The sequence below is a fragment of the Danio rerio genome, chromosome 24 (assembly GCF_049306965.1).
Source record: "Danio rerio strain Tuebingen ecotype United States chromosome 24, GRCz12tu, whole genome shotgun sequence".
Taxonomy (NCBI): domain Eukaryota; kingdom Metazoa; phylum Chordata; class Actinopteri; order Cypriniformes; family Danionidae; genus Danio; species Danio rerio.
The window spans coordinates 37764640-37780114 of NC_133199.1; the positions used below are offsets into that span (position 1 = coordinate 37764640).

Sequence of the window (15475 nt, forward strand, 5' to 3'; positions counted from 1 at the left end):
GTTAACTAGGCAAGTTAGGTTAATTAGGCAATTTAAGCAGTGATTTGTTCTGTGGCCGATTGAAAAATAGGGGCCTCAATACTCACCTTTGAAATTGATATTAGAAATTAAAAAAACTGCTTTTATTCCAGTTAAAAAACATTTTCTCCAGAAAAACAAATGGGAAATACTGCGCTGTTAAACATCTTATGTGAAATATTTCAAAATAGTGATACTAAATATAGGCCTATTACCAAAATGTCACTTACTAAAAAATAAATTTGCGCATATCGCTGTGTGTAATCGTTATGTAGTGTGCTTTTTGGTTGAGGTTAAATAATACATAATTTATTTCTCTATAATTAAAGTTATAACGGCGAAATGTCCTTTTTATGATGCTCAAGTTCATCTTCTATTCTTGATGGTCTGATTTGTGTGCGCGTCCTGCTCAGGCGCGCGCCTCGATCACCATAGCAACAATAAACTTTGCCTCAGGCTTTCAGTTCGTTCTCACAGATTTGAGGACCCTCAGTCAAGGTGAGTGCGCTAAATTAACTGCAAAGGGAAATAAAATCATTACTTACTCTAAATATGTTTTCTTGTTAAGTTAAAAGGTAATCTAGGGTGCTTTATGCACTTTATACTACAAATAGGACTGTTAAAAAGGACTCGCTGACTAGAATAATCGTTTGACAGAGCTAAGGTCATTAAGAGACTAACGTTAAAATAAAAAGAAATACTAACGTTATATGATTTGTTAAACCATAATGCTGTTGATGGATTACGTAATTTTCTTTTTGTTGGTCTATCAGAACTAACAAGTTTCTCTAACGATCAGAAATCCCCCAAAGTACTGCTGACACAAATTCCCATATTTCTAACCAACCTAAAGCTTTTAACGTTATATGGTAAACTTTCTAACATATAGTCATTTGACCCGATTTAAATACTTAATAATTCATCTACAGTTAATTAGAAGTACAGTTTTCGTAAATGTCATAATTTCCGAAAGGTTTCATTGATTTACACACAAACTCTGTGACAGGATGTTCGTTATGTCGGTTAATCCTCTTCAAATTTAAATGAAATTAAAGGAAGACGTTGCAGCTGAATAGGCCGTGGGTAAAAATTATTTTTTATCACCATACTTGCCCAGATGTTTAATCCCTAACATTGCATATACACGGTTTCTAAAATTTTATATTTGAATGGACAAATTAGTCCTTGATTAAATAGCTAGCATAAACATTTAATCATAATAATATAGTTTTATCTTTCCATAAATCAGAAAATACTGTGAACATGCTGAAAAATTAACATTCACAATTACTTGTAAAATAAAGTATATATGATCAGCAAAATCCAAATTCCGAAGATCTTCCTGTCTGACAAAGATCTGAATTTTGATATAAATAAAATGTACAATTTGGTTTAAGCACTGATGAAGTGGAGATTAATGACTTAATCAACATATATTATATAAATAGATTTCTAAAACGCATCTTTTTTTGAGAAAACTGTCTTTAAAATATTTATTTAAATCTACAGGCACAAAATCTTTTTTCCCCTCCTTTTCTCTTTTTTTTATTTGGGAGGGAGGAGGGGAAATATTCCCTTTCCATTAGACTGGGGGGAAAACTTTATGGAAATCCAAAAAGGGACATAGACTAAAATTGACATGTAACCTTAAAAATGTGCATCTAATTAAAGTATCCAGCCTTACTAGACTTGAATACACTATGGTATTTATAAGTGTAGCATTAAGGAATATCATTAAGGTATTGTATATCTGCAGTGTGTCTGTGAATGATAAATAATTTCTCATTTGAACATCCTAGACATAAAAAAAAAATGACAGAAAACGAAGAGTCTCCTCCTATGGAAGACAACGGCGCAGAAGGGGCAACTGATCCTGAGTCAGAAGTACCTGGCATGTCCATGGAAGAGAAACAAAACTCTCAATTTGAGGAGGAAAACACTGGGTCACCTCATGAAAAAGAGAAAGATGATATAATGAACCCACTCCTACCCTCACATCTGGACCTAGAAGTAAAACCACCACTAACCACTATAAAAACTGGTATGATGACAGTGTTTGAGATTAACAGATTGATGTTTTACAACCACATGTGGTTTTAATGTACTGATAAGTAAGATAAGATTCTCTCCATTGTATGTCTTCTTAAATGTACTGTAGGTGTTATTAAACACAGAAGACTCGGATTGCGAAAGATAAAAAACATTGAACATGCATTACCAACTGCTGTACCCGCCCCAGTCCAAACTGCTGTAAGTAAACGATTTAATATTTTATGTGTGTGTGTGTGTGTGTGTGTGTGTGTGTGTGTGTTTGTGTGAGACCCTGGCCTACATAATCAGTTATCAGTGTCAATTAGTTTTTAATTGAGATTTATACATCACCAAAAATCCTAATAAATGAGCTCTCTATTGATATATGGCTTTGTAGAATGGCCAAATAATTCAAAGAATCTGAGTATTAAAAAAAAAAAAACATCGAGCAAACCACCTTATCTAAATTAAGCTATTACTATTAGCAATGCATATTAATGCTACTAATCAAAATATGAGTTTTTATATTTACTGTAGGAAATTCACTACATTTCTTTTCATCAAACGCGATTAATGTTTGTGGCATTTAAGAAAAATCAATAATTTTGACCCATAATTATGGGTCAAAATTATTGATTTGTGATCCAGGGTCACTTATTTATTTCTTTATTATTACATATTTTTTTCGTATAATTTTAAAAGTAATACTATACACAAAATGACCAAAAGAGAAAATCTACAAAAATTGGTTATTAGTAGGGCCAGACATAATCTGCGGACATTTTTTTGCTATTTCTGTGGAGAATTTCGGTAAAAATCTGCAGATTTCTGTGAAATTATTTTGGGAGTATCATAACTAAAACCTTAATATGTAAAATAAAAAATATATATATATTTTAAACTTTTATTTAATGTTTAAAATTCAAATCCAATTAGATTTACTTTACTTGGTACACAAAGTCTATCATAAAATATCTCTACTAAAAAATAAACAGCATTGTACATAAATCAGATGAACATTTTATTCATTCATTTTTTTTCTTTTCGGCTTAGTCCCTTTTTTAATCCGGGGTCGCCGCAGTGGAATGAACCGCCAACTTATCCAGCACGTTTTTTATGCAGCGGAAGCCCTTCCAGTTGCAACCCATCTCTGGGAAACATCTACAAACACTCATTCACACACATACTGTTCACTACGGACAATTTAGCCCTGCCCATCGCCTGAAGATTTTAATATTAGTCAACAATATTACTGTACGTAATTTAAAAACTGAATTAATATAGATTTACACACGTTTACTCAAGTAAATAAACAGAATTAATGATGGGCTAAAAATCTGCGAAATTCTGCACGCGTAGATTCCGTGCAGACCTAGTTATAAATATTTGATTTGTTCAGTTAGTTTTACTGAACATACTTTGTTATATGGATATCAGTTCATGTTGCACATGTTTGTAGTTTTGCTGTAAACGGACTTGACTTCTCTCTCTCAGATATCAGGGAAACGCTCTGTGATATTGTCAAATGAAGCCCAGCAGGAGAGAGTTAAACTGGTCAGAGCTTTCAAAGATGAGCGCAGAGCAGCTCTTGATTCCCGACACAGATACCTCATCTCTGTCATTGCAGAGGCCATCAGCCTGGCAGACATGGAAGTTGAGGAAGCTATCATTGCGGATGATAAGGTGTGTAAAATATAATAGTGTTGACTAGGGCTACACATTATATCACAAAAGAAAATTAATGTTATCGCGATAATATTATATGCAATGTGTGCATTGCAGACATTTGATAAATAACGTTTATTTTATGCATAGATTGTTTATCTAAATTTAACTAATCAGATTGGGCCTTTTCTGTATCCCCTACAAGGTTCAACACTAAGGATTTTTTCTACTGAACCGATTGGATCAGTAGTTTAGGTTTTTACTTGCCCTGCCAAAAAAAAAAAAGAAAAAAGAAAAAAAAAGAAGTTAATAGCCATGTCTTAGTCACATATTTTACATAATGTGACAAAAATATTGTCTATAAATGTAGAATTTAAATTTTTATAAAATATTTGTCTGTAAAATAGAACAGTTTGGAAAATGTGCAGGTATTTTATTGCAAAAAGGTGACTGACTTGCCAAACTGATGACAAACTGTTCAGAATATCACTTCATTTTTTATGTTGTGTCTTACCACGTAAATGTCTGTTTCTGAGACATTAGAAACAGAAGTTATTTTAGCCTCATATTTTGATGTTGCCATCATGTTGCCATCTCTTCGCTGTACTGGTTTTTTACCAGATTACAAAAAAAAAAAGTGTGCTTACAACATCCAATCAGTTAAAAGGAACCGAAAAGCAAAACAGTGTTTTCGACTTCACAGAGAAGGTATCATTTAAAGGTTTAAAAGCACGAGCTGTTTCTCGATATTAAGACTGTATTTACATGCAATTGATAAATAGTTGCAGGCAAATTAAAATTTAGTGACAAGGCAGCACTATAGCCCAATCGGGCCAGTAATGATTTTGTCTACTGTCCCGTGCGTCTCTCATGCTGCCCCCGGGCCATCGGGCAGTCCTTATTCTTAAACCCTGCCCTAGCTCCCCAATAAATGCTGTTCTGCTATTGGCTAGAGTGGCCCAAAGGTGAACTTAGATTTGAAAATGAATACTAATGACAGAAGTCAATACAAAGGAGGAAAATGACAACAGCCAGACTTAGGTTTTCACTCATTCATAGCATTTTAAATGATTAGAATTAGTAGTTAGATCTGAAAAATATTACCAGTTTATGTTAATATTACTACATACAGTATATTTAAAAAAACATCTTGGGAAATAATATATCGTGAGAAATATTGTTACTGCAATACTCAGCAACTATATTGCATATTTTCCCATTATCGTGCAGCCCTACTGTTGGCATTCTCAATATCACAAAACATGCACTGGGTGCGTATAAATGCAGGGTTCAACGCTAAGGATTTTTTTCTAATGGCCCGATCGGACCAGTGGTTCAGATTTTTACTTGACCTGCCAATATTGTCACTGGCCCCACCAAAAAAAGTTAATAGCCATTTCTAAGCCACAAATAAAAAAAAATGTCAAAATGTTCGTAAATCTAGAATTTAAATATTTAAAAATTGTTAATAAATTGTTTTGCAAACAAAAGTAGCAAAATGTGCAGGTATTTTTTTTGAAAAACCAAAAGATGACTGACCTGCCAAACTAACGGCAAACTGTACAAAACATCACCACATTTTTTTTAGTCGTGGTGTACCCTCGTAAATGTCTGCTTCCAAGACGCTACAGACAAATGTTTTCCTTTAGCATCATTACTTGATGTTGCCGCCATGTTGCTGTCTCTTAGCTGTACTGATTGTTACGGAAAAAAATAACATGCTCACAACATCCAATCAGATAAGAGGAACCGAGAAGGTAGCATTTGAAGGCTTAAAAACACAAAAGGTTTCTCTATTCTGACTGTATTTGCTTGCAATTGACAAATAGTCACAGGCAAATTAAACTTTAGTGACTGGGCATTAGTGGCCCTATCGGGCCAGTAACGATCCTGTCTACTGTCCCGAGCTTCTCACACGCTGGCCCCGGGCCATCGGGCAGTCCTTATTGTTGAGCCCTAAAATGTGTGAACTTTTATTCTGCAGTTCTACATGATCGAGGAATTCTTCTCAGCCAATGGCTCAAAAAGTCTCATGTTGTTCTACCAAGCTACTGAATCGGTAAAACCTACTACTTGACTGTCAGATATCATAAAAGCATTTGCCTGCCCTAACACAAACAAGTCAATTTCTGCCTGTATTTCACTGTAGTCCAATTCTGGGAACGACACCTCGAATGTAGCCAAAGGACAGAAGAAGCTGTTCATTACATCAGGCGATCATGAGGTACAGTAACAACTCTTGTACACTGTAGGACAATTATTTATTTTATTTATTTATTTATTTTTGATTTCTATAGTGCTAGAAATAGATTAGATTGTGTTAAAGCAGCACAACATAGAAGTTCTAGTAAATGTAAACTGTATCAGTCTAGTTTTCAGTGTTGAAGTTCAGTTTGGTTTAGTTCAGTGTGGTTCCAATGTCATTACTGAAAGTCCAAACACTGAAGAGCAAATCCATCGATGCGCAGCTCCACAAGTCCCAAACCGAGCATTAATGGCAATTACACAATTAATCACAGTTGCTTTCAATCTGCAATGAGTAGTTTTTTTATTATTATCATTGGCATATCAAGGCCATAAGCACTGCCATTACAGGTACTCTTTTAATAAAAGCATTACCATCAAAATTCTCAATCCTTTAAAGAATTCTTTAAACTAAACTAAAACAAACTGTGCAGTGGGAATAATTTAACTGCAGCACTTTTTAAAGAATCATGTAACACTGAAGCCTGAAATGATGAGGAAACAGGTTGTTCCAGTCATATAATTATGCTGTTTAAGTAGCTTTGGATGGACAGCATGTTCTAAATGCCCAGTGACCAAGTATCATATATGCCTGTTGCTTTGGAGAGAAACAATGAACAACATTACTCTTCACTGATTGCAGGCTCTTACTGGACAGTGTTTGTTTTTCTTGAGAATCACAGACAAGGCCATAACAACTACAAACATATCCCAGGTCAGTGTGTGTGTGTGTGAGAGAGAGTTTATGACTGTAACTGGCCATGTTGGTACCATCTATAAGTATTTGATTGTCTTATGTCATTCACTGCAGGAGGTGAATTTTGGAATGCTTGACTGCTCAGAGTCAAGTATCCTGCACAATCTGGAGTTTCTTTTGACTCAAGTCATGAACCAAGCCCTCAAGTCGCAGGAGGTATATTATATGATTCAGTGAATTTCATAAATGATGCTTGGGAAATCATTAAAGGCTCCATTTACTACTGGTATTAAGATGAGTTTCTGTCAATCCAATCACTGATGTAAGAGACGTTAAATGCAGCTTAAACTTAATGGTTCATTCATCAACATGGGGCTTCTCAATCAGTGGTACTCAAAGTAGTAAGTCACACTTTGAAAAAAGTGGTGCAGAGCATGATGGAATCTGAACTCAAGTGTCCACATGTGATACATTTTAATGCATTTTAATCACTTGATCATATTACTGTAAACAAATTTTAGTACCAGATTGGTGTAAAATATATGCACTTATAATAAAAGAAAATATAGATCATACTCAAACATTTGTCAAATCACCCATAAATTTCCAATATTAACACAAAGCCTCATTAAAGGACAGGTTTGTGACAATGAAATGACAAAGCACATTTATCAGCATTAGTGAAGTTACAGTGCGAAAAGAAATGCTAGACTACTAGCAGAAGAACCAGAACTAAAACAAATATATTATTCACACCTTTTCTTCAGGACTGGGGAGCTATAAAAGATGGCCAAATGAACCCAGATGTGCAAAACTTCCTGAGATCTGTGGATAAGTTCACTTTTACCCTCTCTTCAGTGATGAGGAACATGGAGGAAAAGTTTAAGCTTCATCACATTCCATCAGCCCCTGATCTAAGTCACATACAGAAGCCTGAAGACTATAGCTATGCAGGTACAAAAAAAAATGAATAAAAATAAATAAATATATAATATTTAGCATTTTCTATTCCATTTTATTTCATGTATATATTCATTCTATCATTATTTTATTTTTTGTTAGTATTTTTTATTTAATTCCATTTCATTTTACTTCATTCATTATTTTATTTTAATATTATTTTGTTATTATTTTATTTTATTTTTATTATTTATTTTTTATTTTATTTTATTTCATTTAATTTTATTTAATTCATTCATTCATTTTTTTATTTTATTTTCTGTTAGTATTTTTTTTCAATTTAATTTAATTTGACTTCATTCATTATTTTATTTTTATTTAAGTTTAATATTATTTTGTTATTATCTTTTATTTGTATTATTATTTTTATTTCATTCCAGTTTATTTTAATTAATTAATTAATTAATTAATAAATTAGTTAGTTAGTTAGTTAGTTAGTTAGTTAGTTAGTTAGTTAGTTAGTTCGTTCGTTCGTTCGTTCGTTCGTTCGTTCGTTCATTCATTATATATATATATATATATATATATATATATATATATAAAAAAAAAAATATATATATATATATATATATATATATATATATATATATATATATTTATTATTATTTTAATTCATTTCATTCATTCATTATTTTAGTTTATTTTTTGTTATATTTTTTATTATAATTTTTTTTCATTCCATTTGATTTTACTTCAATCATTCATTCATTATTTTAGTTTATTTTTTATTATGAATTTTTTATTAATTCCATTTCCTTTTATTTCATTTATTCATTCATTATTTTGTTATTTAATTTTTTGTTTTATATAAAACATATAATATAATATTTATAAAACATATATATATATATATATATATATATATATATATATATATATATATATATATATATATATATATATATATATATATGTATATATATATATATATATATATATATATATATATATATATATATATATATATATATATAAATATGTAAAAATATGTAAAATATAACAAATTTGTTTATTTACATATATTTTTTTTATAATTACTATCTCATAATTTTTTCCCCCCATTTTTGGGTTTAAGCTAATAACTCAGAGCTGGTTGAAGATCTGGAAGCAGTGCTGGTATACTGGGCCAAGCAGATCGAGCAAGTGTTGACAGAGAGTGAACGCATTAGGAGAGAATCGGATGATATTGGACCTTCAGCAGAGTTGGCACACTGGAAGCGCAGAATGATCACCTTCTGCAGGTACCATATATTCAAAAGTGTATTTTTCTTCAGTTACTCCATGACTCATATTTAATCCAGTGTTTATACATCCAACACACATTTATTAAATGTGTATTTGTGTTTGTTTTTAGCCTTATGGATGAAATCAAGGATCCCTATGTGAAGAAGATTATTGGCATATTGCATGCAGCTAAGTCCAAGACAATGAGCAAATGGAAAGAACTGGTCAGTTCAGTTCCGCTTTGTGCTGTAATATGTATTACATGATGTAATGCCATATTTGAAAATCTAAATTTTTCATTAAAAATACCACACAATTCTGATTCAAAAAGCATCTTGTCTATTCACAAGGGTTTTCCTAATTAAAGGCATATTTCACCCAAAATGAAAATTTTGTCATCATTTGTTCACCCTTTATTTGTACCAAATCTGTCTTTTCTTGAACACAAAAGAAGTTATTTTAAAAATGCTGGAAACCTGTAACCGTTGACTTCCATAGAATTAGTTTTACCTACTGTGGAAGTCAAAGGATCCAAATTTCTAACATTTTCAACATAAAATTAAGCTCAAAATGGTTTAAAACCATCCTAGGGTGAATAAATGATGAGTGCATTTTTATTTTTGAGTAAGCTATAATTTAATATTAACATATATTAAACTCATTACAATAGACATGCATTATCAAAGAATGCTGTAATTTTGTTTTTCATAATAATATTTGTATTTTATTGTGCACTTATTAACAGACTGACATGTTTTTATTATGCCTTTTTTATCTATAGGATGCCAGTATTACAATTGTAGCCAATGAGGCTAAAGATAATGTGAAATATTTATCTACCCTTGACAAGTTCTTTGAACTTTTGGAAAAAAGCACTCCGGTAAGTTCCAAACTAATACATTCATTCATTCATTTTCTTGTCGGCTTAGTCCCTTTATTAATCTGGGGTCGCCACAGCGGATTGAACCGCCAACTTATCCAGCAAGTTTTTACGCAGCGGATGCCCTTCCAGCCGCAACCCATCTCTGGGAAACCAAACTGATACATTCTTCAGTAAAAAAAAAGACAAAAAAAGTTCTGTAACCAAGAGTGCCTTTATTCAGCCACTTTTGTGTGAGTGTCACATTATGAAATATAAAAAATAATATTAGAAGCTTTTATATTGAGTAATATTTATAAAACAGGGCTAATAAGCATGATAGCTGATTAATAGGTAATCCCATTTAAGTGCAATAGGATGGGAAAGTTGTGCGGGTGATATAATCTGTGTAATATACTAACGAAACAGGTACAAAAAGAGTCCAGACATGCTTTTTTAGAGTGTTAAATAATGGTAAAATGCCAAACTCAAAATAGCAAACCTAGTAAATAGCTTTGCATAATTCATAAAAATCAGGCACGTGCACACATTGGGCTCAACCTTTGGAGTGCACATGCCCTTTTTAGTCTTGGATAGAAAGTGCTCTTCCAAAATGTGGAATTGTGCCCCTGCGACACAAACGGCTGCTGGACCAGTTGGCTGCCCGCACTCATCGAATTGTTTCAAAATCAATTTCACTATACGAAGTGACAAATAAAGGCCTGATTTGATTTGAATTAAATTAAACTGCTGTAAAAATGTATCAGATGTTAATCAACCTCAGTCCTGATCAAAACAGAATTTTGACACTTTAATTGCCAAGTTCATAAATGATGTCACTGATTTGGTGAAAAAAACACAAAAAGACTAATTTTTAATATAAAAAGTAATTGTGGATTGGATTTTTTTTTTACCTTTTATCTCAGTCTTGTTCACATGAAAGATTAGTAATAACCAAGCCGCAACATCCCGCTCACCCTCGTGAAGCCAATATGGAAGTAACTGAAACTGCAATTCATCGACTCCCTTTTGGGGGCTGGGTCCAGGAGCTCCAGATGTTCACTGACTGCAATGCTAAATTGGGCAATTTCAAAGCTGATAATAACATGTTTACAGCCTGGTACAAAAGATGGTTTTGGTTCATATAGCTAATATTACTCTTCATGACAACTGTGAGAGGGGTGATTTTTTTTCTATAACTCATCCGTTTCATATTTATTAGGTTATAATATGTCTGCATAATTAGGGGCATGGCCGCTTGAGAGACAGCTAGGTCTCGCTGGTCACCGGCATGTCACCTCAGCTGATTCCGGCTGATTAGCTGCTGAGCTCCGCATGTACATCATATTTTTGTTTTGTTTTATGTGGCTTCAAACAGTCGTTTGCCTTTTGGATTTATTTCCTACAATTATTAGATGATATACCATGCTGTGTGCACTTAATTGTGCTCACAAACCATTCACGTGGCCTCCATTTCCCAGGTGAGTGAATTTACTGTATATACTTGTATATCATCTCTATATATTAGTTTTATTTAAGATAATTCATCATTTATAATTGTCTTTAGACCTGTAATGCACTCCAGAATCTGAGAGATTGACCAGCTGTAGACTACAGAACAGTCATCTGAAACGCTGTCATACAGTGTTATGCCTGGATTTCAACACTAGCCTTGCATTTACTAACACAGACTATATTTGAAGTGTTTGGAAGTAATTTGCGCTTTCCTTCTGTAGAAAAAGGTCATAAAAACAATGATTAGTGGCTCAATCTATTACAACAGTGTTTTTAAAAGACTAAACACTTTTCTGATAAAGTACACAACTCTGCACATGTGGTCAGAACCCAAATAAGTCACAGGTAATGTAGTTTTAAGAGTTTCTCCCAAAGAAAACCTTTCTAAACAAAATGCTAGCAGCCATCTGTATCTCTTTGCCCTTTTTTGGCCCCCCCCCACCCCCATTGGTGTGATGACACGTGAACAAAATGGCGACGGTTGGCCACGCCTACTTGCAGCTTTATTTGCACTTTTCAGAAACCTATGGGTGATGTAACAGATACTACATCCATATCTATTACAGTCTATGGTAATAACATTGCCTTTGATGCGTTGTTAGTTTTTGTGCAGGATTAAAAAAAATCGCGCTTTTTTAATATTTGTGGCTGTTTCTGATTCATTGACTTCCATTATAACCACATTTTTTGATTGCAAAGCCATGACACCATAGCTGCGTCCCAAATGGCACACTATGCACTCATGCACTATGTACTTATGCACTTACACACTCAGGAGGATAGTATATGTACCTGTATGTAGTGGCGTCCCAAATGGCACACCAATGTTTTTTTACTAAGCGGAAATTCAAACCGTTTCCCTGATGACGTTTGACGGTTGCCAAATCAGTGAAAATAACGAACGAATAATCAAATAATAACTGCCGTGAGTATTGCCGCATTCACCAACGGGAGGCGCTATAATCACTCTCATAGGAGAATTTTTCTTTCACCATCCAAAATAAATAAAGTTATTCATCATGTGCGTCCAATAGCTCCGCTTCTTCCGCTACGTAAGCAAACCTGCGGTCGTTGAGTGCGTGAAGTGTCCATCATTACACACTTAATTTTAGCAGCTGAATGAGTGCATCATCCGGGTAATTAAAGTGCTCTTATTCTTTTTAGAGTTTTCAGTGTGAACACACTACTTACACTATTTATACTACAAAATGGTGTATAATAGTGCATAAGTGCGATTTGGGACGCAGCTCATATGGTTATGCATTCTTGATCGTTGGAGGTTTTCCCTGCTGGGAAGAGCTCAAACTTGTAATTTTTACTGTTGGTCATCAGTTGGCACCATAAACTCTTTAAATAAACCTGTGCAAAAGAAAAGATTAGTTTCTGGATTTTACATGGAGTACAACAGCAAACTAAAGTGTTTGTGTGTCTGTGAGAGTGAGCTTGGTGCGACTTAATGTATGGATATTTTGATTATCTGTTGCAGACCTCCATGCTGAAACACATTCCCAAACTGATGAACAGCATACACATGATTCATAGAGTGTCTCAATTTTACAACACCTCCGAACACATGACATCTCTCTTTGTGAAAGTCACGAATCAAATGGTAACCACCTCCAAAGCTTATCTCTGCCAGGGGGTGACGAAAGTCTGGGAGTTGGACAGGTCAGTGTTACGTAAGATGCAGCTAAAGCTCTTTAGAACTGTTTATAAATGCTAACAGACATAATGCGTTGATCCCTATTGCAATTTTAGAAAGGAATTGCTCAAGAGGATGAAAGAATGTATTGAGTTGAACCAGGAGTACCAGCAATGCTTCCGCCAAATGAAGGAGAAAATACAGCAGAACCCTCATGAACGCCAATTAGAATTAAGGTCTGTCAATCACGGCTTTAAAGTCAAGTTGAAATTGAAGTGACCATATTTACTTTAGTAACTCAGCTCTTATGTGTTATGTCACTAGTGAAAACTACATCTTCGGAAAGTTTGACACATTCTGCAAACGTCTGGAGAAGATAACAGACATGGCAACGACTCTTGAAGATTTTTCAGTTCTGCAGTTTATGAAATTTGAAGGTGTTGAGAAAATATACATGCGCTACCAAAACATCGTGTCCACCATCAAATCCAAGACCTACAATGTGCTTGACCATCGCAAATTAGAGGTTAGAATGCGTATTAATTTTTATAGTTTATTTTGTATGTTTGACTTGAGCCATCTCTCATATGATTTATTTATTTAATGCTTTTTTTTAGTTTGACAATGATTACATCGAGTTCCGAAATCAAATCCAGGTGCTTTATCAGTCTGTTGATGCACTGATTGACACATGGCTTCAACGACCACTCACTGTAAGGGCATTTTGCAAATATACCATTAGTGAGCTGACACTTGAAAGACTGTTCTGTTCATTACAGGTCATGACTGATATAATAAACAAATATATTTCTCCTACACTGAAAAAGTCCATATTATTGATTTCACCCACAGACTGAACAGGTCCTTGAGCTGTTGTCCAGATTTGAGAACGGTGTGGGCAGACAAATGGACCTCAACCAGAAATACATGGTAGTTCTGCAACGCTACGAATGTGACCTTGAGTTTGTGCGCAAATGCTACCAAAAAGAAAAGGACAATCCCGTTTCACAACTAACCCCTGTAAGTTGCCTGTTATATAAACTATTCAGCTTTATTTTATCTACAAAGAAGAGAATATGGAACACAAATCAGGGTTCAACGCTAAGGATTTTTTCTACTGGTCCGATCGGGCAAGTGGTTTAGATTTTTACTTGCCCTGCCAAAATTTTCACTGGCCCCACCAAAAAAAAGGGAAGTTAATAGCTATTTTTAACCACATATTTTAAACAATGTGTCAAAAATAAAGTCTGTAAATCTAGAATTTCAATACTCAAAAAGCAATTGTAAATATAAGTGTTATGCAAACAAAAAGAACATTATGGAAAATGTGGAGGCATTTTATTACAGTTTGAATTTATTTTTTAAAAAAAAGGTGGCTGACTTGTCAAACTGACGGCAAACTATGCATAACATCACTTCATTATTATTTTGTCGTGTTGTTTCCATGTAAATGTCTACTTCCAACACGTTAGAGACAGACATTTTCGTTTAGCCTTTTAATTTGAGCCAACATGTTGCTGTTTCTACGCTGTACTGGTAGTTACCAGGTTACAAAAAAAAAAATAGCATGGTCAAATCAATCAGATAAGACGAATCAGCAAGCAATATGTTGTTTACCACATTACAGAGAAGGTAGCATTTAAAGATTTAAAAGCACAAACTTAAAATGCATGCAATTGACAAATAGTCACAGACAAATTAAATATTAGTGACAAGGCAGCACTGTCCCAATCGGGCCATTTATGATCCGGTCTACTGTCCCAAGTGTCTCTCACGCTGGCCCTGGGCCACCGGGCAGTCCTTATTGTTGAGCCCTGCAAATAAGCAGTATGTTTCCATCCATGTTTTTATTCACATTTTTGAATATTACACAAAAAATGGAAATTCCAAGATATGCATACATTTTAAAAAACTTATACGCACAATTGAGTAGGATCAACTTTTTATCCGATAAGAAGTTAAATGTTGAATTTAATATGCATAAACTATAAATTATAACCGTTCCAGCATGTGATTAAAAAAAAATCATCATGTGATATCAGAAATGACAGCAATGGTAAGGCTTTAATGGACAAACCAGTGGACCGACCACATTGCACAACATCTGAAATGTTGCTTTGGTCATTCTACAATCCCTTAGCCAAAGTCCGTCATCACAGTGGTCCAGAACTGTCTTGAGCATCTCTTGTCTCCAAAAGCACCAAAATCCACTGCGTGTTCATTGCATTTCGTCTTCTAAGATCTTCAAAAAATGTATTATGTAGGAGAAGAGGCTGACAGGTCATTTTTCTTTTGATATTTGACGCCAGTTTATAAGGACGTTACGATTTAGTTTTCTTTGACTCATTGGTTGGAAAAGGTGTGTTATTCACAAATGTTTTTTGCAACATTCCAGTTTTGCATCTTGAATGAAAACAACTTTAATATTTAAATGTTTGTTGTTGCAGTTGGCTGGCAAAATTGAATGGTCAAAGCATCTGTTTAAAAAAATTGAGTTGCCCATGCAAATTCTAAAAGACAAATTGGACATTTTGCAGGTGATTTATAAGACAGTATTTTTATATATATCTAACTCAATATTTTTATATATATCAGTAGATAAACACAGATCAGCACAATA

General features: G+C 33.8%; 3 protein-coding genes across 9 annotated transcripts in view; 1 reads left to right on the forward strand and 2 right to left on the reverse strand.

Annotated features, from left to right (window-relative positions):
* The window catches only part of LOC571431 (epidermal growth factor receptor-like), a 31500-nt gene extending 30369 nt beyond the window's left edge, over positions 1 to 1131 (reverse strand). For 2 of the 7 annotated variants that reach the window (XM_073940993.1, XM_073940995.1), the window contains exon 1: positions 1011 to 1065. The gene's annotated coding sequence lies outside the window, so the exon portion shown is untranslated. Of the gene's footprint in view, positions 1 to 86 lie in introns of all 7 variants that reach the window. The other 5 variants (XM_073940992.1, XM_073940990.1, XM_073940991.1 and 2 more) reach the window with 5 other exon arrangements.
* Positions 1 to 15475, reverse strand: part of agap3 (ArfGAP with GTPase domain, ankyrin repeat and PH domain 3) — a 985397-nt gene that overhangs the window by 86666 nt on the left and 883256 nt on the right. The window lies entirely within an intron of this gene.
* Positions 473 to 15475, forward strand: part of dnah5l (dynein, axonemal, heavy chain 5 like) — a 113592-nt gene continuing 98589 nt past the window's right edge. Inside the window, exons 1-18 of the mRNA XM_002666688.7 lie at positions 473 to 516; positions 1818 to 2059; positions 2177 to 2268; positions 3544 to 3732; positions 5699 to 5773; positions 5864 to 5938; positions 6602 to 6673; positions 6770 to 6871; positions 7423 to 7609; positions 8691 to 8856; positions 8970 to 9063; positions 9621 to 9719; positions 12700 to 12881; positions 12972 to 13091; positions 13180 to 13381; positions 13473 to 13568; positions 13708 to 13875; positions 15303 to 15392. Of these exons, the coding sequence (XP_002666734.3) occupies positions 1831 to 2059; positions 2177 to 2268; positions 3544 to 3732; positions 5699 to 5773; positions 5864 to 5938; positions 6602 to 6673; positions 6770 to 6871; positions 7423 to 7609; positions 8691 to 8856; positions 8970 to 9063; positions 9621 to 9719; positions 12700 to 12881; positions 12972 to 13091; positions 13180 to 13381; positions 13473 to 13568; positions 13708 to 13875; positions 15303 to 15392 (2238 nt within the window). The 5' untranslated portion in view covers positions 473 to 516; positions 1818 to 1830. The remainder of the gene's footprint in view (positions 517 to 1817; positions 2060 to 2176; positions 2269 to 3543; positions 3733 to 5698; positions 5774 to 5863; positions 5939 to 6601; positions 6674 to 6769; positions 6872 to 7422; positions 7610 to 8690; positions 8857 to 8969; positions 9064 to 9620; positions 9720 to 12699; positions 12882 to 12971; positions 13092 to 13179; positions 13382 to 13472; positions 13569 to 13707; positions 13876 to 15302; positions 15393 to 15475) is intronic.